The 24,934-nt window shown below is 44.4% G+C and overlaps 2 protein-coding genes and 1 non-coding gene across 4 annotated transcripts in view; 2 read left to right on the forward strand and 1 right to left on the reverse strand.

Annotated features, from left to right (window-relative positions):
* Positions 1 to 66: 66 nt before the first annotated feature.
* Positions 67 to 13,400, forward strand: LOC110486872 (large ribosomal subunit protein uL3). Of its 2 annotated transcripts, none has more exons than XM_090194072.1 (11): positions 67 to 256; positions 1,185 to 1,420; positions 3,553 to 3,745; positions 4,107 to 4,275; positions 4,449 to 4,584; positions 5,835 to 6,021; positions 6,512 to 6,672; positions 8,602 to 8,703; positions 9,802 to 9,897; positions 10,104 to 10,223; positions 12,814 to 13,400. In XM_090194072.1, exons 2-11 carry the CDS (start codon positions 1,346 to 1,348, stop codon positions 12,874 to 12,876), a joined length of 1,302 nt encoding a protein of 433 aa, XP_090050198.1. In that variant the 5' UTR covers positions 67 to 256; positions 1,185 to 1,345; the 3' UTR covers positions 12,877 to 13,400. The 2 variants fall into 2 exon arrangements, with proteins under 2 accessions (XP_090050198.1, XP_090050197.1); XM_090194071.1 differs by having other exon boundaries at positions 1,185 to 1,413.
* Positions 12,325 to 12,450, forward strand: LOC118937907 (small nucleolar RNA SNORA71). Its single transcript, XR_005035316.2, has one exon. It is a non-coding gene; the product is annotated as a small nucleolar RNA SNORA71 (small nucleolar RNA).
* Position 13,401: 1 nt separating the features above from the next.
* Positions 13,402 to 24,934, reverse strand: part of LOC110486866 (testis-expressed protein 2) — a 26,423-nt gene continuing 14,890 nt past the window's right edge. Inside the window, exons 3-12 of the mRNA XM_090194070.1 lie at positions 21,277 to 21,477; positions 20,842 to 21,154; positions 20,352 to 20,536; positions 19,581 to 19,742; positions 17,120 to 17,219; positions 16,369 to 16,510; positions 15,972 to 16,121; positions 15,485 to 15,694; positions 15,169 to 15,289; positions 13,402 to 14,764 (exon numbers count right to left, since the gene is read on the reverse strand). Of these exons, the coding sequence (XP_090050196.1) occupies positions 14,621 to 14,764; positions 15,169 to 15,289; positions 15,485 to 15,694; positions 15,972 to 16,121; positions 16,369 to 16,510; positions 17,120 to 17,219; positions 19,581 to 19,742; positions 20,352 to 20,536; positions 20,842 to 21,154; positions 21,277 to 21,477 (1,728 nt within the window). The 3' untranslated portion in view covers positions 13,402 to 14,620. The remainder of the gene's footprint in view (positions 14,765 to 15,168; positions 15,290 to 15,484; positions 15,695 to 15,971; positions 16,122 to 16,368; positions 16,511 to 17,119; positions 17,220 to 19,580; positions 19,743 to 20,351; positions 20,537 to 20,841; positions 21,155 to 21,276; positions 21,478 to 24,934) is intronic.

Below are 24,934 nucleotides of genomic sequence, written 5' to 3' on the forward strand. Positions count from 1 at the left end.
GCGACCCTGAACCCAAATATGTCCAAAACAAGACCAAAGCGTTTCTATGGGTTTGTTTTGGACCTAAACTTGGCGTCTGCCTTCCCGCCTTTGGGATCTCGTCATTATATACTGATCTCTGGTGTGTTCTAATTCAATGAACTTCCAGTCCACAAGGTGGCATATAAAACATCAAATTACGAAAAAACGTCCAGAAAGTCATCAGTGTGCGCAAATCTAGTTGAGGGTGGTGAGCTGAAGAGAATGAGTTGTTACAGTAAGTTGTATTAATGAAACGTGTTACGATTATCAAATTGAGGTATTTTCCCGTGACTAGATCAGGTAGTTAGTTAGCTATCTAAAGTAGTAAAGAGTTCGACTAAAACAATAGAAATGCCATGAAAACGCTACGCATGTGCCACGTGGGGGTGATAATTTTAGCTAGATCCAGAATCTCCTCGTTGCCGCCAATCCAAATTAGCCTACATTAAGACTATTTTTGTGTATTTGACACTCATGTTTGGGTAAAAATGGAAGTAATATCGTCACCAAAAAAACTATTTCTATATGACTAACGTTAGCTATGCTACCAGTTTCTAAGAACTGGGGTTAGCATTTAGCCCAATTATTTTCTAACCCAGAGAAGGAGAACTTGAAATATTATGCAGCGAAAATAGTCAATTATATCAGGCTCGGATTTTAGTTACCTGTTGGAACACACAAATTATGATGGATTTGACCAATATCCACTTTGTTGGTTCAGATTTTGAATTGGGGCCAAAGAATGTGTCCTTTGTTCTGTCCCACACGTTTTGCGTTCCATGAATATTTTTACTGCATGTAGCTAGCTCGTTCCTTAGATATGTCGTATTGTACTCTGCGGTGACCGACAGTTCTGTCTCAAAATTGGTAAATAGTTGTCAGAAAAACAATTGCATTATGAAGTAATTTAGCGGTTTGAATAGCTATTGTTATTATCCTATATTTTTGCTATTTTGAGCTTAAAAACAATCATGTGTTTTGCGCTGGGGAAACATGTCATGTTTATTAGCTCGTAAAAGTGACTAATAAATACCCTTGAACCTTGTCATGCATTCAATCTTCATAAGAGCCTTTAAGCCTACATATACTAAGTCCTCCTCCCAATCATGTTATGAATTTGTACAGTAACAGTAGATAAACAGTAGATGTCTCTCTCCCCACAGATGTCTGCAGCCAGTTGTCTGGGCACCCCACCACATGACCCACCACCAGAGGCCCACCATGAGCCAGTGCTGGCAGCCCTGGTCTTGTTTGAAAATGAATACGGCTCCTTAACTGGGCCAGCCACCAAATTAGAGCCCTTGCACAGAGTAACATCTTGAGTATGACTCTGACATCAGCACTTGTTCCTATCTCTTTCTGTCCCTTGCCTGGACGGCACACACAGACATGGTCAGTGGTCCTGCTGTCTTTTCTATATTTCTAACCTGAAGGGCACCTTGGGGTCTACTAACTTCGGTCAGGGGCTCTGTTTGTGTGTTTGTTTGTGTGTATGGTTTGATTTGAAGTTTCTGGTGTGTTTTGTTGAGTATTAAGACAACTTGTTGAACACGTTGCGTGCTCGCTGTTCTTTCTCAGTATGCCATGTGCAAGAGGGCAATGGCGTTGTGCTTTTTGCACATGGCCTCAACATCGATAATATCCTGGCTGTTGTTTCTCGGCTACCTCAGAATCATTGCAGTCACGATGACTTTTTAGAGACGTTTTCTTTATTTGAGTTTCTCAACTATTAATTTGTAATGAATGCTGTATAGGAAATATTTCCCATTAGTTGTGCTACTAACTTGGTTTGAATAATGAAGGATTTGTTTCATGTGGACAGAAATTAATCTATTGACCTCAATGCAACACCTTTTCCCCAGGTTTTTGTCTCTTTCAAATCCTTCTACAGAAATGTACAATGCTTGCATTATTGGTCCATTTGCAAGAATATTCTTAATTTTTTTGCTGTCACAGAAATGGATTAGTCTGTTCAGTCAGCTTATGAAGGCATATTTCTAGTGTGGGTATGTTGATCCCTGTAAAATTAATGTTCCACTATTACTCTGCATGTGTTCTGATGGCTAATGAATCTTGATCGTCACTAAATTTCTCAAGACCGTCTCTTTGCCTGTATTAGTCAGTGTATAGGCTGTTCAGCACACAGACACTTGTCTTGAGCAGCCGTTACTGAAGCTCTGAGGTTGACAGGGCACACAACATGGCCATTCATTGTCAGAATGCAGCCATTAGGCCTCTTCCTGACACCTGTTCTTGTCACCGAGCTAATCCAGACAAGACGTCTGTCATAAACATGTAGGATGTGTGGGTTACTGACGGTACGAATGGGGAGGAGGTGATTTTGGGGATTCTTCAGGGCTATTACCCCTGGTTCTTCAACTTGGTCCCCGAGCATTTCATTTTATTCTGTACGTAAATTCCGAGACACTCCATTTAGTGTAATATTTTACATTTCATATGGTAGGTATTAATTTGTTGTCATCACCCATTTCGTGTAATATGTTACAAATTCGGAACATGTGAATTTTAAATTGTAAAACATATGATAGGTTACAAATTCTAGCTAGGTGGCTAAAGTTAGATAGGCAAAGGGTTAAGATATTAGGAATTGGGCTATTTCTATTAACATTTTATTTCACCTTTATTTAACCAGGTAGACCAGTTGAGAACAAGTTCTCATTTACAACTGCGACCTGGATAAGATAAAGCAAAGCAGTGCGACACAAACAACAACACAGAGTTACACATGGAATAAACAAACGTACAGTCAATAACACAATAGAAAAATCTATATACAATGTGTGCAAATGAGGTAAGATAAGGGAGGTAAGGCAAAAAATAGGCCGTAGTGGTGAAGTAATTACAATTTAGCAATTAAACACTGGAATAATAGATGTGCAGAAGATGAATGTGCAAGTAGAGATACCGGGGTGCAAAGGAGCAAAAAAAGAATATAATATATATATATATATATATATATATATATATCTCAATAGGGTTAGCTAACATGTTAAGTAGTTGCAGGGTAGTTAAAAAGTTGCTAATTAGCTGAAATGTAAAAGTTGTTTGTGAGATTTGTACTCGCCACCTTTAGTTTGCTAGACGTTGGCGTTATACACCTAACCCGACCAACCACCCTACTTTCCTGTTTGCCCTCTGTCATTATGTAACCATACCAAATGTATCATATTGGAGTGTCCTGGATTTACATTTAATGTGTTATGTCTAGTCTGGGACCAGCCTGTGCTTTGTTTTCTCTGTTATTGATAAGTTATTAGTTTATATTGTACTTGTTTTCACTAATCCTTGTAGGTTATTATATTACTAGTTCTAGTTCTGTTTAGAGCCAAGATCTAGTAACCCATGTTTGACACTTCAGAGAAGGGTGATATGAATTCAACTGAAATGTAAAAAGTAGACATCAAAATCAACTTTATCAAGGGTAAAGCCCAGCAATAACCTGGGGTTTTAGAGCCCTTGAAGCATTATCAGAAGTTAATTGACGTGAACATCTGTTTCGCTCCCTCCCAGTCTCACCGTAAATTCCACGCGCCCCGCCATGGGCACATGGGCTTCCTGCCCTGCAAGCGCAGCAAGAAGCACCGGGGGAAGCCCCGCAGCTGGCCCCAGGACGACCCCAGCCAGCCCGTCCACCTCACCGCCTTCATGGGCTACAAGGCCGGCATGACCCACATCCTGCGTGAGGTGCACCGCACTGGCCTGAGTATGTACAGTCTGCCTTACAGTGTGGGATGATGTAAGATTTGGATAGAACAATGTATATGTGAACCAGGAGTAAGAGCCATGAGACAATTAGACCTGGTCCCAGATCTGTTTGTCCTGTCTAGACAAGGATCTCTGAGAAGATGCTGTATGATTTCATTTCTGAATAATGGTGATGGAATCAAACCGCTGATGCCAGAGAGAAAACATGTGGCATTGACCATAGAGCCCAGCTCTGTTTTCAATCCTCTATTCTGCTCTGACATTGATATGACACTTTGTCGTTCCTCCTGTAGGCTACACACAGGCCATTTGTCTTTATTCTTTTTGTGGCAACTGACCCATATCTCCTCTCCCAACAGAGCAAGCCAAACGTGAGTCTGTGGAGGCGGTCACTATCATCGAGACTCCGCCTGTGATGGTGGTGGGGGTTGTTGGGTACATCGACACAGTCCGTGGCCTGAGGTCCTTCAAGACCATCTTCGCCGAGCACCTCAGTGACGAGTGCAAGCGCAGATTCTACAAAAGCTGGTGGGGCACATTGAAGTAGAGACTGTGACTGACCTCTGTGCAGATGATGTTTGATGTTTTAATTTCTGAATAATAGTGTTGAAATCAAACCGCTGATGCCAGAGAAGGAGGGGGAAGTAACATATGACAAGAGATTATTTTTCAATCTCTACCCTGTATGTAAACTCTTCCAGGTACAAGAGCAAGAAGAAGGCATTCACCAAGTATGCCAAGAAGTGGACAGACGAGAGTGGCAAGAAGCAGCTGGAGAAGGACTTTAATAACATGAAGAAATACTGCTCATCCATCCGGGTCCTCATCCACACTCAGGTACATAGAACCCTCCTATCAATCATGTGATCCAACAGAAATCCTCCACTCCTATCCTCAGTGAGTTTCTATTGGCTGGTGGTATCCCTGGGGTTCATCTGTCTCCACCCCAAGGACCTCCCTTCAGAACGGGCACGGCTGTCTGAGTTATAGCCTACCCAGCTCCTACCAGTCACATGGCAACTGAAAGGGGGGAAAACCTTCCCTAATCTCAAGGCCCGCGTTGCGAACAAATGTCTTCTCTCTCTCGCACGCACACATGCAGAGGAGTACTAGAGTATGGAGTTTCAAATTACAGTTTAAAAATACTCCTGTGAGGAGCAGTACCTCGACTGCACTTGAGGAAAGTTTGTGTTGGCAACAAACATTACTCAATGTTACTGATTGAATTCAGGGTATTGTCTGTTTGTCGAAGCAGTGATATGATTACTGTAAGATGTGGGGATAGAGCAATGTGAATCATGTCTCCAGTGAGAGTATTCGCCTGGTTCCAGATCTGTTCTAGCGGTCTTGATAATTCTTATCATATTTGGCAGATGTTTTTTTCTCTTTCTGCAGATGATGTATGATGTTTTAATTTCTGAATAATAGTGAAGGAATCAAACCACTGATGTCAGAGAGAAAAACATGACCATATGAGTCAAGGCCGCACAAATAGACGAGGCTGTCGGAGACCTGACTGATGACTCACAGGACTGTAGGGTGAAGTTGCCTCTACACCAGGGCTGTCAAACATACAGCCCGCGGGTGTATAGATATATAAAACAATAATGTTGTATATATCATTTTAGATTTGTGTGTAGGAAAACAAGCTTTAAAATGACTAAAACCAAATCTAAACTGTAGAAATAATAGACCTACATTCATAGTTTCTTGAAGTTGTCTAGCTCGTTAATAATCTCCCAAATGAAAGCTAGACAGAGTGAGCATTGGAGGGGCTGGATAGAGGATGCATTTTTGCAAATTGGTGGCAAGTAAATATTTTACAAAATTCAGTGCGGCCTTCCGGATGTCGTTGTAGACTGACTGCGGCTCCCGGGGCAAAATGAGTTTGACAACCCTGCCCCAGGCGCTGATCTTGACATTTCCCCCAATAATGGGTAGGATTGGGGAAAGGGAAGCTAATCCTGGATCAGACTGAATCCTAAAATAAATAATATTTAGTCAGTGTGGAAGTGATGGGAGTGGAGGCACTAAAGTTGTGTGTGAATCTTGCTGGCTTCTGTACATTTATAATTGTGTCTCTCTAGATTCGCCTGCTGCCCCTCAAAGCTAAGAAGGCCCATATCATGGAGGTGCAGCTGAACGGCGGCACCATCTCCGAGAAGGTGGACTGGGTCAAGGAGAAGCTGGAGCAGCCCGTCCCTGTGTCCTCAGTCTTCTACCAGGACGAGATGATAGACGTCATCGGGGTCACCAAAGGTCATGGGATGAAAGGTAAGAGGTTTTGAGGTACTCGGTCGTCGAGGTAAAAGGGTCACCGTAGAAGATAGTCCTAGGTACAGATCTCCCACTCATCCATTTGTTCTGTCTTGCTACCAAACGTGACAATGTCCTCTGTGCAGATGATGTATGATGTTTTAATTTCTGAATAATAGTGAAGGAATCAAACCACTGATGCCAGAGATTTTTGTTGTTGAGAATGACCATATGAGTTGTCACTCAGCCTGGGGATGAGTGGGAGAAATCTATATGGACATTAATGACATGGCAGTACCATTGGTTATAATATCTCCAAAGTTGAGACATCTCTAGATCTAACAGAATGGCCCAAAGACCCAGAGTTTTTCTACTTGCGAATAATAATCTAATTAGTAAAAGATGCATGTCAATGTCTGCTGACTGACGGTACATTACTATTCAGCTATTCTATTGGCTGGTCCTGCGGTGTAACCCATTTCCTACTGGTTTTCCTATTGGTTGTCAGGTGTGACCAGTCGTTGGGGAGTGAAGAAACTGCCCAGGAAGACTCACAAAGGCCTCCGTAAGGTGGCCTGTATCGGAGCCTGGCACCCTTCCCGTGTGGGCTACACCATCGCCCGTGCCGGCCAGAAGGGCTACCACCACCGCACAGAGCTCAACAAGAAGGTCCGCAGCACCAAGGCTCTAGTTGAGATGGGCATGTGAAATTCATTAGTTGAGATGGGCATGTGAAATTCATTAGTTGAGATGGGCATGTGAAATTCATTTAGTTGAGATGGGCATGTGAAATTCATTAGTTGAGATGGGCATGTGAAATTCATTAGTTGAGATGGGCATGTGAAATTCATTAGTTGAGATGGGCATGTGAAATTCATTAGTTGAGATGGGCATGTGACATTCATTAGATGAGATGGGCATGTGAAATTCATTTAGTTGAGATGGGCATGTGAAATTCATTAGTTGAGATGGGCATGTGAAATTCATTAGTTGAGATGGGCATGTGAAATTCATTAGTTGAGATGGGCATGTGAAATTCATTAGTTGAGATGGGCATGTGAAATTCATTAGTTGAGATGGGCATGTGAAATTCATTAGTTGAGATGGGCATGTGAAATTCATTAGTTGAGATGGGCATGTGAAATTCATTAGATGAGATGGGCATGTGAAATTCATTAGATGAGATGGGCATGTGAAATTCATTAGATGAGATGGGCATGTGAAATTCATTTAGTTGAGATGGGCGTGTGACATTCATTAGTTGAGATGGGCATGTGAAATTCATTAGTTGAGATGGGCATGTGAAATTCATTAGATGAGATGGGCATGTGAAATTCATTTAGTTGAGATGGGCGTGTGACATTCATTAGTTGAGATGGGCATGTGAAATTCATTAGTTGAAATGGGCATGTGAAATTCATTTAGTTGAGATGGGCGTGTGACATTCATTAGTTGAGATGGGCATGTGAAATTCATTAGTTGAGATGGGCATGTGAAATTCATTAGTTGAGATGTGAAATTCATTAGTTGAGATGGGCATGTGAAATTCATTAGATGAGATGGGCATGTGAAATTCATTTAGTTGAGATGGGCGTGTGACATTCATTAGTTGAGATGGGCATGTGAAATTCATTAGTTGAGATGGGCATGTGAAATTCATTAGTTGAGATGGGCATGTGAAATTCATTAGTTGAGATGTGAAATTCATTAGTTGAGATGGGCATGTGAAATTCATTAGTTGAGATGGGCATGTGACATTCATTAGATGAGATGGGCATGTGACATTCATTAGATGAGATGGGCATGTGAAATTCATTAGATGAGATGGGCATGTGACATTCATTAGATGAGATGGGCATGTGACATTCATTAGATGAGATGGGCATGTGACATTCATTAGATGAGATGGGCATGTGAAATTCATTAGTTGAGATGGGCGTGTGACATTCATTAGATGAGATGGGCATGTGACATTCATTAGATGAGATGGGCATGTGAAATTCATTAGTTGAGATGTGAAATTCATTAGTTGAGATGGGCATGTGACATTCATTAGATGAGATGGGCATGTGACATTCATTAGATGAGATGGGCATGTGACATTCATTAGATGAGATGGGCATGTGACATTCATTAGATGAGATGGGCATGTGACATTCATTAGATGAGATGGGCATGTGACATTCATTAGATGAGATGGGCATGTGACATTCATTAGATGAGATGGGCATGTGACATTCATTAGATGAGATGGGCATGTGACATTCATTAGTTGAGATGGGCATGTGACATTCATTAGATGAGATGGGCATGTGACATTCATTAGATGAGATGGGCGTGTGACATTAATTTAGTTGACCAAGTGTTCCTTGAAAAATAGGTGTTTTGACCTCAAAGGGACTGACTACTTTGTAAAATAGTTTTCTAAATATATTATACTTTGTTAATGAACGATCTGTGTGGATGTTTGAGTTGCGTATTCAACTGGAATTAGTTTGGGTTCTGTTGTGACTGTAATTACGTAGAGGTTCATACTGTACTGCTTAGACTGAGGTTCACCACCATCATGCTGTTTCAGTGTTTTACTCTGGTCTACAGATCTACCGTATTGGCAAAGGGATCCATGTCCAGGATGGCAAAGTGATCAAGAACAACGCTTCCACTAACTACGACACCACCCAGAAGACTATCACGCCCATGGTAATATAATGTTATTGACATGGTACTGAGCCTGGAAATTATGTGCTATAACATGGTAACCATTCTAATTTTTACGGTTGGTTCAAACTTCTTCGGGATCGTCTCCCATCCACAGGACTGTTGGGCTAACGTAGGCTAATGTGATTAGCATGAGGTTGTAATTAACATTTCCCAGGACATAGACATCTTATATGGGCAGAAAGCTTAAAGTCTTGTTAAGCTAACTGCACTGTCCAATTTACAGTAGCTATTACAGTGAAATAATACCATGCTGTTTGAGAGTGCACAGTTTTGAACTTAAAGTTATTAATGGGGCGGCAGGGTAGCCTAGTGGTTAGAGCGTTGGACTAGTAACCGGAAGGTTGCGAGTTCAAACCCCCGAGCTGACAAGGTACAAATCTGTCGTTCTGCCCCTGAACAGGCAGTTAACCCACTGTTCCCAGGCCGTCATTGAAAATAAGAATTTGTTCTTAACTGACTTGCCTGGTTAAATAAAAGGTAAAATAAAAATAAACAAATTAGGCACATTTGGGTAGTCTTGAAACAACATTTTGAACATTAATGCAATGGTTCATTGGATCAGCCTAAAACATTGAAAATGCACTGCTGCCATCTAGTGGCCAAAATTGAAATTCCACCTCAGCTGGAATAATACATTATGGCCTTTCTCTTGCATTTCAAAGATGTTTTGTTTTTTTGTATTATCTTTTACCAGATCTATGTTATATTCTCCTACATTCCTTTCACATTTCCACAAACTTCAAAGTGTTTCCTTTCAAATGGTATCAAGAATATGCATATCCTTGCTTCAGGTCCTGAGCTACAGGCAGTTAGATATGGGTATATCATTTTAGTTGAAAATTGGGGGGGTGGATCCTTAGGAGGTTTTAATGAAGTGATGCATCCTCTCGTTTGAACACCAGCTTTGTCTGACGTCACACTGTAAAGCCAAACGTAGAGGCCTGACATGCAAGATGGGTATATGGCCAGTATTTGCACTATAATAGAGTATGTATTGCAGGTTGTGGCCATTAATGTGGTGTACTACTCGTTTAACCTGTAATTATTAATCCAGCCTCTCCTGTTGTCTGTCTGTAGGGAGGGTTCCCCCACTATGGTGACGTGAAAAATGACTTCTTGATGCTGAAGGGCTGTGTGATCGGCTGTAAGAAACGTGTCCTCACCCTGAGAAAGGTACAGTGCCCATGTGTTAGTGACAACTACCTCTGTGCAGATGATGTATGATGTTTTAATTTCTGAATAATAGTGAAGGAATCAAACCACTGATGCCAGAGAGGACAACATGACCATAGGAGTTGGATGTAAAAGCATGAGATATATTTGACCTTGTGTTGAACTCTAACTACGTGTGTGTGTGGTCATGTACTTCTCTCTCACAGTCCATGCTAGTGCACACATCACGGAAGTCCAAGGAGACCATCGACCTCAAGTTCATCGACACCACATCCAAGTTTGGCTACGGTCACTTCCAGACCCCCCAGGAGAAGAGGGCCTTCATGGTGGGTACCGGCTGGGTTTGGGCCTGGGTGGAAGGGCCCGCTGGCTGTAGATGGATGTGGGAGTGAGCTGAATCATTGTAGAGGGGAGTGGGACTGACGGACAATGTTAGTGATGGAGGAGTGGGACTGATGGTCCATGTTAGTGATGGAGGAGTGGGTCTGACGGACAATGTTAGTGATGGAGGGAGGAGTGGGACTGAATGACAATGTTAGTGAGGGAGGGAGGAGTGGGACTGACGGACAATGTTAGTGAGGGAGGGAGGAGTGGGACTGATAGACAATGTTAGTGATGGAGGGAGGAGTGGGACTGATGGACAATGTTAGTGATGGAGGGAGGAGTGGGACTGACGCACAATGTTAGTGATGGAGGGAGAAATGGGACTGATGGACAATGTTAGTGAGGGAGGGAGGAGTGGGACTGACGGACAATGTTAGTGATGGAGGGAGAAATGGGACTGATGGACAATGTTAGTGATGGAGGGAGGAGTGGGACTGATGGACAATGTTAGTGATGGAGGGAGGAGTGGGACTGATGGACAATGTTAGTGATGGAGGGAGGAGTGGGACTGACGGACAATGTTAGTGATGGAGGAGTGGGACTGATGGTCCATGTTAGTGATGGAGGAGTGGGTCTGACGGACAATGTTAGTGATGGAGGGAGGAGTGGGACTGACGCACAATGTTAGTGATGGAGGGAGGAGTGGGACTGAATGACAATGTTAGTGAGGGAGGGAGGAGTGGGACTGACGGACAATGTTAGTGAGGGAGGGAGGAGTGGGACTGACGGACAATGTTAGTGAGGGAGGGAGGAGTGGGACTGACGGACAATGTTAGTGAGGGAGGGAGGAGTGGGACTGACGGACAATGTTAGTGAGGGAGGGAGGAGTGGGACTGATAGACAATGTTAGTGATGGAGGGAGGAGTGGGACTGATGGACAATGTTAGTGATGGAGGGAGGAGTGGGACTGACGCACAATGTTAGTGATGGAGGGAGAAATGGGACTGATGGACAATGTTAGTGAGGGAGGGAGGAGTGGGACTGACGGACCATGTTAGTGATGGAGGGAGGAGTGGGACTGACGGACAATGTTAGTGATGGAGGGAGAAATGGGACTGATGGACAATGTTAGTGAGGGAGGGAGGAGTGGGACTGACGGACCATGTTAGTGATGGAGGGAGAAATGGGACTGATGGACAATGTTAGTGATGGAGGGAGGAGTGGGACTGATGGACAATGTTAGTGATGGAGGGAGGAGTGGGACTGATGGACAATGTTAGTGATGGAGGGAGGAGTGGGACTGATGGACAATGTTAGTGATGGAGGGAGGAGTGGGACTGATGGACAATGTTAGTGACGGAGGGAGGAGTGGGACTGATGGACCATGTTAGTGACGGAGGGAGGAGTGGGACTGATGGACAATGTTAGTGACGAAGGGAGGAGTGGGACTGATGGACAATGTTAGTGATGGAGGGAGGAGTGGGACTGATGGACAATGTTAGTGATGGAGGGAGGAGTGGGACTGACGGACCATGTTAGTGATGGAGGGAGGAGTGGGACTGATGGACAATGTTAGTGATGGAGGGAGGAGTGGGACTGATGGACAATGTTAGTGACGAAGGGAGGAGTGGGACTGATGGACAATGTTAGTGACGAAGGGAGGAGTGGGACTGATGGACAATGTTAGTGATGGAGGGAGGAGTGGGACTGATGGACAATGTTAGTGACGAAGGGAGGAGTGGGACTGATGGACAATGTTAGTGATGGAGGGAGGAGTGGGACTGACGGACCATGTTAGTGATGGAGGGAGGAGTGGGACTGACGGACCATGTTAGTGATGGAGGGAGGAGTGGGACTGATGGACAATGTTAGTGATGGAGGGAGGAGTGGGACTGAATGACCATGTTAGTGATGGAGGGAGGAGTGGGACTGAATGACCATGTTAGTGATGGAGGGAGGAGTGGGACTGACGCACCATGTTAGTGATGGAGGGAGGAGTGGGACTGACGGACCATGTTAGTGATGGAGGGAGGAGTGTGGGTAAGTAAAGGGGAAGGCTGTAGGGTTATGTAGGGACAGCGTAGGTTGGGGTGGAGGCGGACACCCTGTATCGAAAGTGACTACGGCATGACTGTTGTCCTAGTCATTGATAGTACAGGAATAGTGATGAAAGATTTTCCCGTGTTTGTTGGAATACCTGTTCCTGTCAAACCCTGTATCTTTCCAACATCTTCAACAATCAATACTTTTTTATTTTGCTTGACCCCCTGGTGTGATCTAATGCTATGACAATTGTGTAATTGGCTGTGTATTAGCTGGATTCTGAATAGTGCTCAGAAAAATAAGGTAAAGGGAATTGAGATGTGGAATTAAAGGGATGTGGACTAGAGCATGATGGGGAACGAGGTGGAGTGGTGCTCTCCCTAACGCGTTCCAAATGGCACCCATAGTGCTCTGGTAAAACGTAGTGCACTATATAGTGTGCCATTTGGGATATTACCCTCGCTCTCAGCTGACATGACCCATGTCTGGGTGAACCTGTTCCTTTAATACTGGACTTCTGTTGACCCTGCTGTGACTTTTGACCTCCAGGGCCCACTGAAGAAGGACGTGCTGAATAAACTGCCCGCCGAACCATTGCCAGAGGATGTTTAGAAGTGATGGTGGTCCACCGTTGTAACTAGCTCAACAGAGAAACAAGTTCTTATAGTAACAGTGTCCTAATAAAACAGTCTTATCTATCCAGGTGGTGTTTGGCTATTCTTTTCAAATAAGCTTCAGCCTAGTTTAGACTGCCTATGTCCCAAATGGCACCTATTCCCCATCTAGTCTACTACTTTTGTTCAGGGCCCAAATGACACCCTATTTTCTGTAGAAATATAGAATGGGCTGCCATTTGGGGGACCAATTTGGATAAGTGACTAATGGTGGCACGGTGATGTATTGGTAAATAAAATTGGTGTGTAAACTGGTCGTGGGGAAGAAGTAACTCTCCCTATACTTTCAATGTATCACCTCTTCCCCCCCCCCCCCCCCACACACACAACAAATTATGGTTAAACAAGAGCACTTGTGGCTTCCCTCCACTATACCACTGGTGGCTCACGGTTAAAAACGGAAGTCAAATTTTGGTTGGACCTTGTATGCAATTGACCAAGAAGATGCACTAGAAATCTTAATCATGTATTTGTACTGTATTTTTATGAAGTTTTATTTTCCCCACATTATCTTGATAGCCTGTCCATTTCTACATGCTTTATTGTCGGTTAGTTGATGAATGAAGAGGGGGTACGCTGTCCAAAAATCCACTCGGAGCCATTTGATGATGAAAGTTTTAGAGAACCAATAATCTCCTAGGAATCTTCTCTGGGCTACAATCACTTAAAATAGGAATTGTTCAGGGAGTCCATTTTGTCAGGCCAGTAACACACCAATGTTCTGGCCAGCCCACTGGACAACATGAGTACAACGCTCACCTTCAAGAGTTGAGGACAAACGGATTCAGTATATCACAGCATAGTCATCGTACAGTGACAGTTCATACCAGTAATGCCCATATTCACTTTCCTTCAAGTGACCATATCTACCTATTGCTGTTTTATTCAAAATGGCACCCTATTCCATATGTAGTGCACTACCATAGCAGGGCCCTGGTCAAAAGCAGTGTACCATATAGCACAGGGGATTGGTGGCACCTTAATTGCGGAGAATGGGCTTGTGTTAACGACGAGTGGAATTGGTGGAATGTTATCACACACACATGGTTGCAACCTCCTATGATATATCTATATATGGTGCCAACTGGGACTCACTGTCTTCATTACACAGTTTAGTGTATTTTGTTCTGGAGGAAGCTATGCAGAGTGGTCACTTACTGGCACTGCCACAAAGTCATAAAATCTCATTTGAAAACCTATCCTTAACCCTAAACTTAAATTAAGACCAAAAAGCCAATTTTTGTGTGAATTTTTACAATACAGCCCATTTAGAATTTTTGCTGTTCCATCTAATGGAAATCGTTCAGTTCTGCCTCACGGAGAAGACTCATCCCAATAAACATCAGCCTGGTTCATTACAGGACTATCGCAGGTCACTTCTCTATTGCAAAGTGCTGTTTAAGTTCAGTCAGTAGGGCTGGGCGCTATACCAGGCTCTATGCGATTATACCAGTCCCTCTTGCTGCTCAGAACATAGCCATGCCACTATCTCCTGCATGCCACTGTCTCCTGCATGCCACTATCCAGTCATGCCATGTTGTACGTGCCCGCCACAGGCTTCGCTATGACCATCCCTCACAAGCTAGGACTGAACCAAGCCCTATCTGCTCAGATTCCACTGTGGATCCATGCCCACTCGTTTTCCATTGATTTTCTTCTCCATCCACTGCCACAGTGAGGCGCTATTCAGACACGTAGTACTGGGAGTCGTTGGAGGAGCGGCGTGAGGAGTGGGCTGGAGAATGCTGGGCTGCTGGAGGGTTGTCCAGCACGGAGGACATGAGAGGAAGATAGAGGTCATCCATGTTGGGCATCACAAACTCCTTCTGCAGTGGACGCAAGAACAACAAGCAATGCTAAACAAATATACATAGATAACAATACAGAAGATGAAGTCCTAGCAACTTGCAGGATCAACATAACACTGTATGGTGCACCTTAACACTGATATAGTACCAGATGGCTGGGATTGGATTTATAGTAGTACACATCATTTGGGACAACTGTATTAGTCAAGCTATGTGTAGATATGAGAATAGCTGATGCAAACACTTCTGCCCCTTACCTATGAGTACAGTAAGTCCAGACAGGAATCAAACAACCATTCTGTTACTACAGGATCATCATGCTTGGACCTACGCTAACCTTGACCACAGCACTATATCATGATGATAGGCTCGTGTACGATGTCATGTTCAGGTACCACCTCACAGGTGGAGGACAGACTGACCTGAAACTCTCGACTCAGCTTCTTCTCAATCCACTCTGTGACGTGTGTGAAGGTGACCTCCCTCTCTCCTAGCATGGGACGCACACGCAGGTCCAGCCTGGGAGGCACACGGAAACTGTACCTGTGGGGGGAGACAGAAAGAGAGAGGGAGAGTCAGGGAGACAAAAATAAAGACAGTAAGAAAGACCTGCTTGAGACATAAACACAAAAACAAGAGCCAATGTACCTTTCAGTTCAGTGTATCTATAGAATGATATAAAAACACAGATCTAGAATGATTCTATTCATATGGTTAAAGCTAGCAGGTTTGTAGTACCATATCCTGTCAGTAGGGGGAGGTGGAATGTTGACAGCCAGAGTCCCTGAGAGTTCTAGAACTTCCACAGTGAGCATCAGTGGCATGTTGGAGACCTCAGCGATCTTCTTCTTGATGTACTCGTTCTCCGTGGCCTTCTGGAAGTACTTGGACGAGGCGATCTTGTCCACGAACCTCAGGAACCGTCTGCCGGTGCTCCCACCACTCCCACTGAGAGGAGTCATGAAACGCAGCTCAGTAAAAACACTCTTTCAAAAACACTTAAACTTTAAAAAAATGCTCAACTGTGGAACTCACTTTAAAGTGACAACAACAGTCTCTCATCCAGTGAACAAAACAGTACAAGGGTTAACAACTTGTCATTAAAGAATGTCAAAAATAAATGTCATGACCTGTGTCCCAAATGAAGCGTTATTCCTTCTATGGTGCACTACTTCTGACCATGCCCATAGGGAATAGGGTGCCGTTTGGGACACTATCAATTTACCCATCAGTCGCTGGTGGTGGTGGCGTGCCTGTGCTCTTATCTCCCAGAGTTCCCTGGGGTTCAGTAGGCGGCACCTCCTCCTCATCAGACGAGTCGGCACTGGAGGACTCCTCATCACTGTCAGCTAATACACACAGCCTGGGCTTGGAGCTGAGACACACACACACACACAAAATACTTTAAATACTGCATTTGGATCCAAATGATTGTGAGTCATCATGAGTCATGGGACAACTTCTATCTTCTTTCTAATCCGTAATCAGGGTTACAAAACTGTCTTCTTTATACAGACAACAAACACATGAACATACACACACACACACAGCATGAGCCAAAACAGTGTATCTGAGATGCAGGCTGATCTGTGGTGTACGAGGACATAGGGATCAGGTCTTACCCTACTTGGCTGGTCTCTGGGATGTGTCCGTCAGCATCCACCCCAATGGACTTCTCCTTCCCCAGTTTACACAGGTTCAACTTCGTCTCCAGGGTCATCTGTAGGCAGCCTGTATACACCACCTCCAACTCCAACCACAGGCCTGGGGGGAGGGGTAGAGAGAGAGAGGTCTTTATGAAGGTGATACAGAAGTGAGAGATTTGCACACACACACACACACATACATTTTGGATCAAATCATGATTTCCTATTCGAGACAACCATTATTGTTGTCATGTTATCATAAAGGGAAAGGGAGGTGGCAGATGTAGTGTTGTCATTCAGTGTCATATGGCAAATTGAGACTAATGACAATAGTAGCCTGATGGGAAGTAGCATTAGCTTGTTATTGTGTGTGTAGGTAGATCAATGTTAAGTGGATTGCTAATCCTGCGGAGGAAGACAATAGGAAGGAGCTTAAGGATAAGTGGCACCCCATTCCCTTTATAGTGACAGACCTGGTCAGAAGTAGTGAACTCTAAAGGGAATAGGGTGCCATTTGGGACTCAGTCTTAGAGTAGGACACAAATTGGATAAAGTCAGCACTGGGTCTGGTCTGAGAAAGTAATGTGTGTGCGTGCTGGATGTCAATCTGAGCAGGGGAAAGATGCAGATGCAACACACACACACACACACACACACACACACACACACACACACACACACACACACACACACACACACACACACACACACACACACACACCCCTACCTCTGTGGTCCAGTGAGGGTTTGGAGATGCTGAGCGCCTGAGGTATGCAGGTACCCATGTCCAGATCAGCCAACTTCAGTTCATTCACAAAGTACGGCAACTGTAGGACAACATACAATGATGGTGTTCATAAAATGTAGGACGTGTGTGTGTGTGTGTGTGTGGTGGGGAGTGTGTGTACATGTGTGTGTGTACATGCATGCATGTGTGAGCGTGCAAGTGTGTATGCATGTGTGAGTGTGTGTGATCGGGAGAAAAGCAAGTGATGGGGAGCTGCAGCACATGACAGTCCATGATAGAGTGAGCTGACAAGGCCATCCAATGTTGATGGCCTGCTGCCCTCATCTGACCTTGTGCTCAACAGTATGACTGATGTACAGTGGGGAGAACAAGTACTTGATACACTGCCGATTTTGCAGGTTTTCCTACTTTCAAAGCATGTAGAGGTCTGTAATTTTTATCATAGGTACACTTCAACTGTGAGAGACAGAATCTAAAACAAAAATCCAGAAAATCACGTATGATTTTTAAGTAATTAATTTGCATTTTATTGCATGTCATAAGTATTTGATACATCAGAAAAGCAGAACTTAATATTTGGTACAGAAACCTTTCCTGTAGTTCTTGACCAGGTTTGCACACACTGCAGCAGGGATTTTGGCCCACTCCTCCAAACAGACCTTCTCCAGATCCTTCAGGTTTCGGGGCTGTTGCTGGGCAATACGGACTTTCAGCTCCCTCCAAAGATGTTCTATTGGGTTCAGGTCTGGAGACTGGCTAGGCCGCTCCAGGACCTTGAGATGCTTCTTACGGAGCCACTCCTTAGTTGCCCTGGCTGTGTGATTCGGGTCGTTGTCATGCTGGAAGACCCAGCCACGACCCATCTTCAATGCTCTTACTGAGGGAAGGAGGTTGTTGGCCAAGATCTCGCGATACATGACCCCATCCATCCTCCCCTCAATACGGTGCAGTCGTCCTCTCCCCTTTGCAGAAAAGCATCCCCAAATAATGATGTTTCCACCTCCATGCTTCACGGTTGGGATGATGTTCTTGGGGTTGTACTCATCCTTCTTCTTCCTCCAAACACGGCGAGTGGAGTTTAGACCAAAAAGCTCTATTTTTGTCTCATCAGACCACATGACCTTCTCCCATTCCTCCTCTGGATCATCCAGATGGTCATTGGCAAACTTCAGACGGGCCTGGACATGCGCTGGCTTGAGCAGGGGGACCTTGCGTGCGCTGCAGGATTTTAATCCATGACGGCGTAGTGTGTTACTAATGGTTTTCTTTGAGACTGTGGTCCCAGCTCTCTTCAGGTCATTGACCAGGTCCTGCCGTGTAGTTCTGGGCTGATCCCTCACCTTCCTCATGATCATTGATGCCCCACAAGGTGAGATCTTGCATGGAGCCCCAGACTGAGGGTGATTGACCGTCATCTTGAACTTCTTCCATTTTCTAATAATTGCGCCAACAGTTGTTGCCTTCTCACCAAGCTGCTTGCCTATTGTCCTGTAGCCCATCCCAGCCTTGTGCAGGTCTACAATTTTATCCCTGATGTCCTTACACAGCTCTCTGGTCTTGGCCATTGTGGAGAGGTTGGAGTCTGTTTTATTGAGTGTGTGGACAGGTGTCTTTTATACAGGTAACGAGTTCAAACAGGTGCAGTTAATACAGGTAATGGAGAACAGGAGGGCTTCTTAAACAGGTCTGTGAGAGCTGTAATTCTTACTGGTTGGTAGGTGATCAAATACTTATGTCATTCAATAAAATGCAAATTAATTCATAAAAAATAATTCAATGTGATTTTCTGCATTTTTGTTTTAGATTCCGTCTCTCACACTTGAAGTGTACCTATGATAAAAATTACAGACCTCTACAAGCTTTGTAAGTAGGAAAACCTGCAAAAAACCTGCAAATACTTGTTCTCCCCACTGTATAAGTAACAAGCACAGAGCAGTACCCCAGTGCCCGAGTACCTTAGAACCCTAGTGCCCCAGTACCTTAGAACCCTAGTGCCCCAGTACCTTAGAACCCTAGTGCCCCAGTGCCCCAGTACCCCAGTGCCCCAGTACCCAGTGCCTCAGTGCCCCAGTGCCCCCGTACCCAGTACCCCAGTGCCCCCCAGTACCCCAGTGCCCCCCCAGTACCCCAGTGCCCCAGTATCCCAGTGCCCCAGTACCCAGTGCCCCAGTGAGAGTGAGAGGATCATGCACTGTAGTTGGATTCTATAGGACTTACCATGTAGTGCAGAGACATGGAGGATATTTATATTATTTTCTTTACATACAGACATTTCCTCCATCTTTCCATTCATCCATCCACCCACCTACCTACCCACCCAACCACTGACCCACGAACCCATCCATCCATCCATCCATCCATCCATCTACCAACACTCCCACCCACCCACCCACCCACCTACTTATACACCCCCATCCCCTTCCCCAACTCTCAGACTCACCCTGATCTTACTCAGCTTCTTCTGGATCTTGTGGGCCACCAGGTCCACCCAGTACTTCTCCCGGAGGAAGTCCCAGAAGATCCTCCCCACCAGGGCATTGACCCAGGCCGGTTGGCCCTCTGCTGGGCAGCCCCCCTCTGCTGATGCCTCCTCACTGGGGAACTGGATAGAGGAGAGAACAGAACAGAGCCGGTTTACAAAAAACAAATCACAGTAGGCGTGCTGATCTAGGATCAGGCCCCATCTCACTACTACCTACTCTACAACAGATGCTCACCACACAGGACATCAGAACAGAACACACAGCCAAGCCAGGGTCATATTCTTTAGTGCAGACCGCAGCAAACAAGTCACAACAAATCGGTCAAATTCAGGTAGGTCCCTCCCCGTTTTGGTTGTTTGCTTCCGTGCCCAATGAATACGACACAGCCAGGTACACTGCTCCTATTAATATCCCAGCCAGGTGATATCTGATCCATTTGGTCCACTCAGCATGTATACAGCATCTTGCTGAGTCAGTCAGTATCTATCCTCCTCTCACCAAGGCCAAAGACTGACTGGACTGTAACTGTAACTGTGGCTGTATTGATGTATTCTAATCAGTGTGAGTTATGTTAAGGATTTTAACGATGGTTAAGGGTTCAGAGGTTAAGAACTCAGATACTGTATGTAGTGTGGTACTTTTGACCAGAGCTGTATGGGGAAGAATAAACGTCTTGGTATTGAAACACCATTGAACCACCAGGTTAATAGTCCAGTCTTATAGCGTACCCTCATCCTGGCTGTGGGGCTTCCCTGGTCACTGTGGCAGGGGCTGGGGCTGGGACTGGGACTGCTACCCTCTAAGCCAATGAGGCGGCTCATGTAGGAGCCGTAGTCCACCAGATCACGCAGACCAATCAGAGAGGGCAGGTGCTCCGTACTGTCCATACTGGAGCTCCCACTGCATAACACCTCTGGGGAAGAGAGAGATGGAGAGAGAGAAAGAAAGAGAGAGAGAAGGAAGGAAGGAAGTGGGGAGAGATGGAGGAAGATAGAGTGAGGGAGAGAGTCAAGAAAACAGGCGGTGGGAGGTGGTTAAAATAGCATTACACTCAATTCAATACTAATTATATATGAAAAATGACAAACCACCGATTCCTGTCCAGGGTGTGCACCCGATTCCCTATATTTTGCACTACTTTTGACCAGGACCCACAGGGAATAGGGTGCCATTTGGATGTAACCAACCATATCAGTAGGGGGCAGCACGGTTTCTTACCAGACTTGGGCACGTCTCTGATCGGGCTGCTCTTGAACTCTGACTTCGAGGCTAACAGGAAGTGCTGGAACCAATCCTCCTTCTCTCTTCCTGTACGACCAAAAAGGTAGAGAGTGTCGGGGAGGCCCTGTGTCTGTGTGTCTGGGAGTGTCTGCTTGTCTGTCCTCTCCTCCTCCTCCTCCTCCTCTTGCCCCTCTTCCACTCTCTCCTCCTCCTCCTCTCTCCCCACCTCTCCCTCGGCCAGTATGATACAGATAGGGTACTTCTTATTCCAAACTCTCTTCCGTGCCAAGGCAGCAGGCAACAGGGAGACCTGGTTTGAAATAAGAAACAAGAAATAATGAACAACTTACTGTAACAAAGCCTTTATAAACCCTTTATAAAGCCTAGATGCTTCAGAAATCCGTAGGTAAATGTCTATATGGACACACTGACCTTGCAGTTGGCCAGCTGGTAGCAGCGCGAGCGCAGGAACACGACTTCATGGGGCGGTTCGTCGAAGGCTGCCTGTCGGGGGATGTTGGTGTGGGGGTAGGCCAGGCGTAGACGGCTGCCCTCCAGGGTGGCATACACAGAGTGGGTGAGCGACGGGTGGTAGGTCTCTGGGTCGTACACGGGCATCTCGTTCATCCAGCCCTAGAATGCATGGAGGATGTTATAGTACAGGTTTGGGTTGTGTCTGGAATGGCACCCTATTCCCTATATAGTGCACTCCTTTTGACCAGGGCCCATAGGGGCTTATCTTGAACAACAGCATTTCACCCAACACTTTCCCTAAGAGGAAGAATGGGGTTTCCGTGCTCCAACAGCAGGAGAAGAGGTGGACACCATAAGAGGTAGAGGCGCAACACTCTCTTTATTTTATTGAATACTTCTGTGCTGTTTTTACTTCTGTTTTTTTTGTTTTAATACATTTGCAAACATTTATAAAAAACTGTTTTCTCTTTGTCATTATGGAGTATTGTGTGTAGATTGATGAGGACATTGTTTAATTTAATCCATTTTAGAATAAGGCGGTAACTTGACAAGATTTTTCAAAAGTCAAGGGGTCTGAATACTTTTCAAATGCATTGTATCTATCACAGGAGACTGGCGCTATACATGTCTTATCTATAACAGGAGACTGGCTCTATACATGTCTTATCTATCACAGGGGACTGGCTCTATACATGTCTTATCTATCGCAGAAGACTGGCTCTATACATGTCTTATCACAGGAGACTGGCTCTATACATGTCTTATCTATCACAGGAGACTGGCTCTATACATGTCTTATTTATCACAGGAGACTGGCTCTATACATGTCTTATCTATCACAGGAGACTGGCGCTATACATGTCTTATCTATCACAGGAGACTGTCTCTATACATGTCTTATCTATCACAGGAGACTGGCTCTATACATGTCTTATCTATCACAGGAGACTGGCTCTATACATGTCTTATCTATCACAGGAGACTGTCTCTATACATGTCTTATCTATCACAGGACACTGGCTCTATACATGTCTTATCTATCACAGGAGACTGGCTCTATACATGTCTTATCTATCACATGAGACTGGCTCTATACATGTCTTATCTATCACAGGAGACTGGCTCTATATATGTCTTATCTATCACAGGAGACTGGCTCTATACATGTCTTATTTATCACAGGAGACTGGCTCTATACATGTCTTATCTATCACAGGAGACTGGCGCTATACATGTCTTATCTATCACAGGAGACTGTCTCTATACATGTCTTATCTATCACAGGAGACTGGCTCTATACATGTCTTATCTATCACAGGAGACTGGCTCTATACATGTCTTATCTATCACAGGAGACTGTCTCTATACATGTCTTATCTATCACAGGACACTGGCTCTATACATGTCTTATCTATCACAGGAGACTGGCTCTATACATGTCTTATCTATCACAGGAGACTGGCGCTATACATGTCTTATCTATCACAGGAGACTGGCGCTATACATGTCTTATCTATCACATGAGACTGGCTCTATACATGTCTTATCTATCACAGGAGACTGGCTCTATACATGTCTTATCTATCACAGGAGACTGGCGCTATACATGTCTTATCTATCACAGGAGACTGTCTCTATACATGTCTTATCTATCACAGGACACTGGCTCTATACATGTCTTATCTATCACATGAGACTGGCTCTATACATGTCTTATCTATCACAGGGGACTGGCTCTATACATGTCTTATCTATCACAGGAGACTGGCGCTATACATGTCTTATCTATCACAGGAGACTGCCTCTATACATGTCTTATCTATCACAGGAGACTGGCTCTATACATGTCTTATCTATCACAGGGGACTGGCTCTATACATGTCTTATCTATCACAGGAGACTGGCTCTATACATGTCTTATCTATCACAGGAGACTGTCTCTATACATGTATTATCTATCACAGGAGACTGCCTCTATACATGTCTTATCTATCACAGGAGACTGGCTCTATACATGTCTTATCTATCACATGAGACTGGCTCTATACATGTCTTATCTATCACAGGAGACTGGCTCTATATATGTCTTATCTATCACAGGAGACTGGCTCTATACATGTCTTATCTATCACAGGAGACTGTCTCTATACATGTCTTATCTATCACAGGAGACTGCCTCTATACATGTCTTATCTATCACAGGAGACTGGCGCTATACATGTCTTATCTATCACAGGAGACTGTCTCTATACATGTCTTATCTATCACAGGAGACTGCCTCTATACATGTCTTATCTATCACAGGAGACTGTCTCTATACATGTCTTATCTATCACAGGAGACTGGCTCTATACATGTCTTATCTATCACAGGACACTGGCTCTATACATGTCTTATCTATCACAGGACACTGGCTCTATACATGTCTTATCTATCACAGGAGACTGGCTCTATACATGTCTTATCTATCACAGGAGACTGTCTCTATACATGTCTTATCTATCACAGGAGACTGTCTCTATACATGTCTTATCTATCACAGGAGACTGCCTCTATACATGTCTTATCTATCACAGGAGACTGTCTCTATACATGTCTTATCTATCACAGGAGACTGGCTCTATACATGTCTTATCTATCACAGGACACTGGCTCTATACATGTCTTATCTATCACAGGAGACTGGCTCTATACATGTCTTATCTATCACAGGAGACTGTCTCTATACATGTCTTATCTATCACAGGAGACTGCCTCTAGCGCTCTGGGTTATTGCCTGGTGAGCTTTTTTTGTTTGTTAGTGTTTTTCTCTCACTAATAAACTCACCTTATTTTCACTTTCTTACATTGTGTTCACTTGGGCAGTCACAGCTGTTCACTGATGTTTACTTTTGCTGTTGTTGTTTGCAGTTGCTTAGCATGAATTTCTCTTAAAGGGGATATGTACATTGACATTCTTTTGTTGTCAGATATTGTGGCAGTTAACTTTCACAGTCAGCAAATCTGTCTCAAATCTGTCTTCCTTCCCTGCTGTAATTGTTCTAGTATAACCCTTCCTAGTATTACCTGAATACTCATTGGTTATTGAGCGCCGTGATTTACCTGTAGTCAAATCTATGGCAGTGAAACCAGAGCTAGGGGCAGCTCTCTACTACCATTTTAAACTACTGAGCCAAGTGGAGCTGTACTGGACAGGCATGGTTACACCTCCATCACAGTTGCTGCAACCACACTGGAAAGAACAATATGAAAATAAAATATTCAAGCCAGACCAGTACAGGTTGGGTCGGCCCTACAGTGTGAATCAGGTACGTTTCTGTTCCTCTGAGGCAGAACTCGGGCTTAGAGTTTAGGTAACGTAGTCACGCTGTGACATTAATCTGCTTGTTTGGCATGTCTGATTGTTCACCTACTGGACTTGGAAGACACACAGAAATTGATAATAAAAAGATGTGGGCGCTGTTTTGTTAGACTTCAGTGCGGCCTTTGAAATTATCGATCATAGTCTGCTGCTGGCAAAACGTATGTGTTATGGCTTTACAGCCCCTGCTATATTGTGGATAAAGAGTTACCTGACAACAGAACACAGATGGTGTTATTTAATGGAAGCCTCTCC

The sequence above is a fragment of the Oncorhynchus mykiss genome, chromosome 12 (genome assembly GCF_057628025.1).
Source record: "Oncorhynchus mykiss isolate SJ-2025 chromosome 12, ASM5762802v1, whole genome shotgun sequence".
NCBI lineage: Eukaryota > Metazoa > Chordata > Actinopteri > Salmoniformes > Salmonidae > Oncorhynchus > Oncorhynchus mykiss.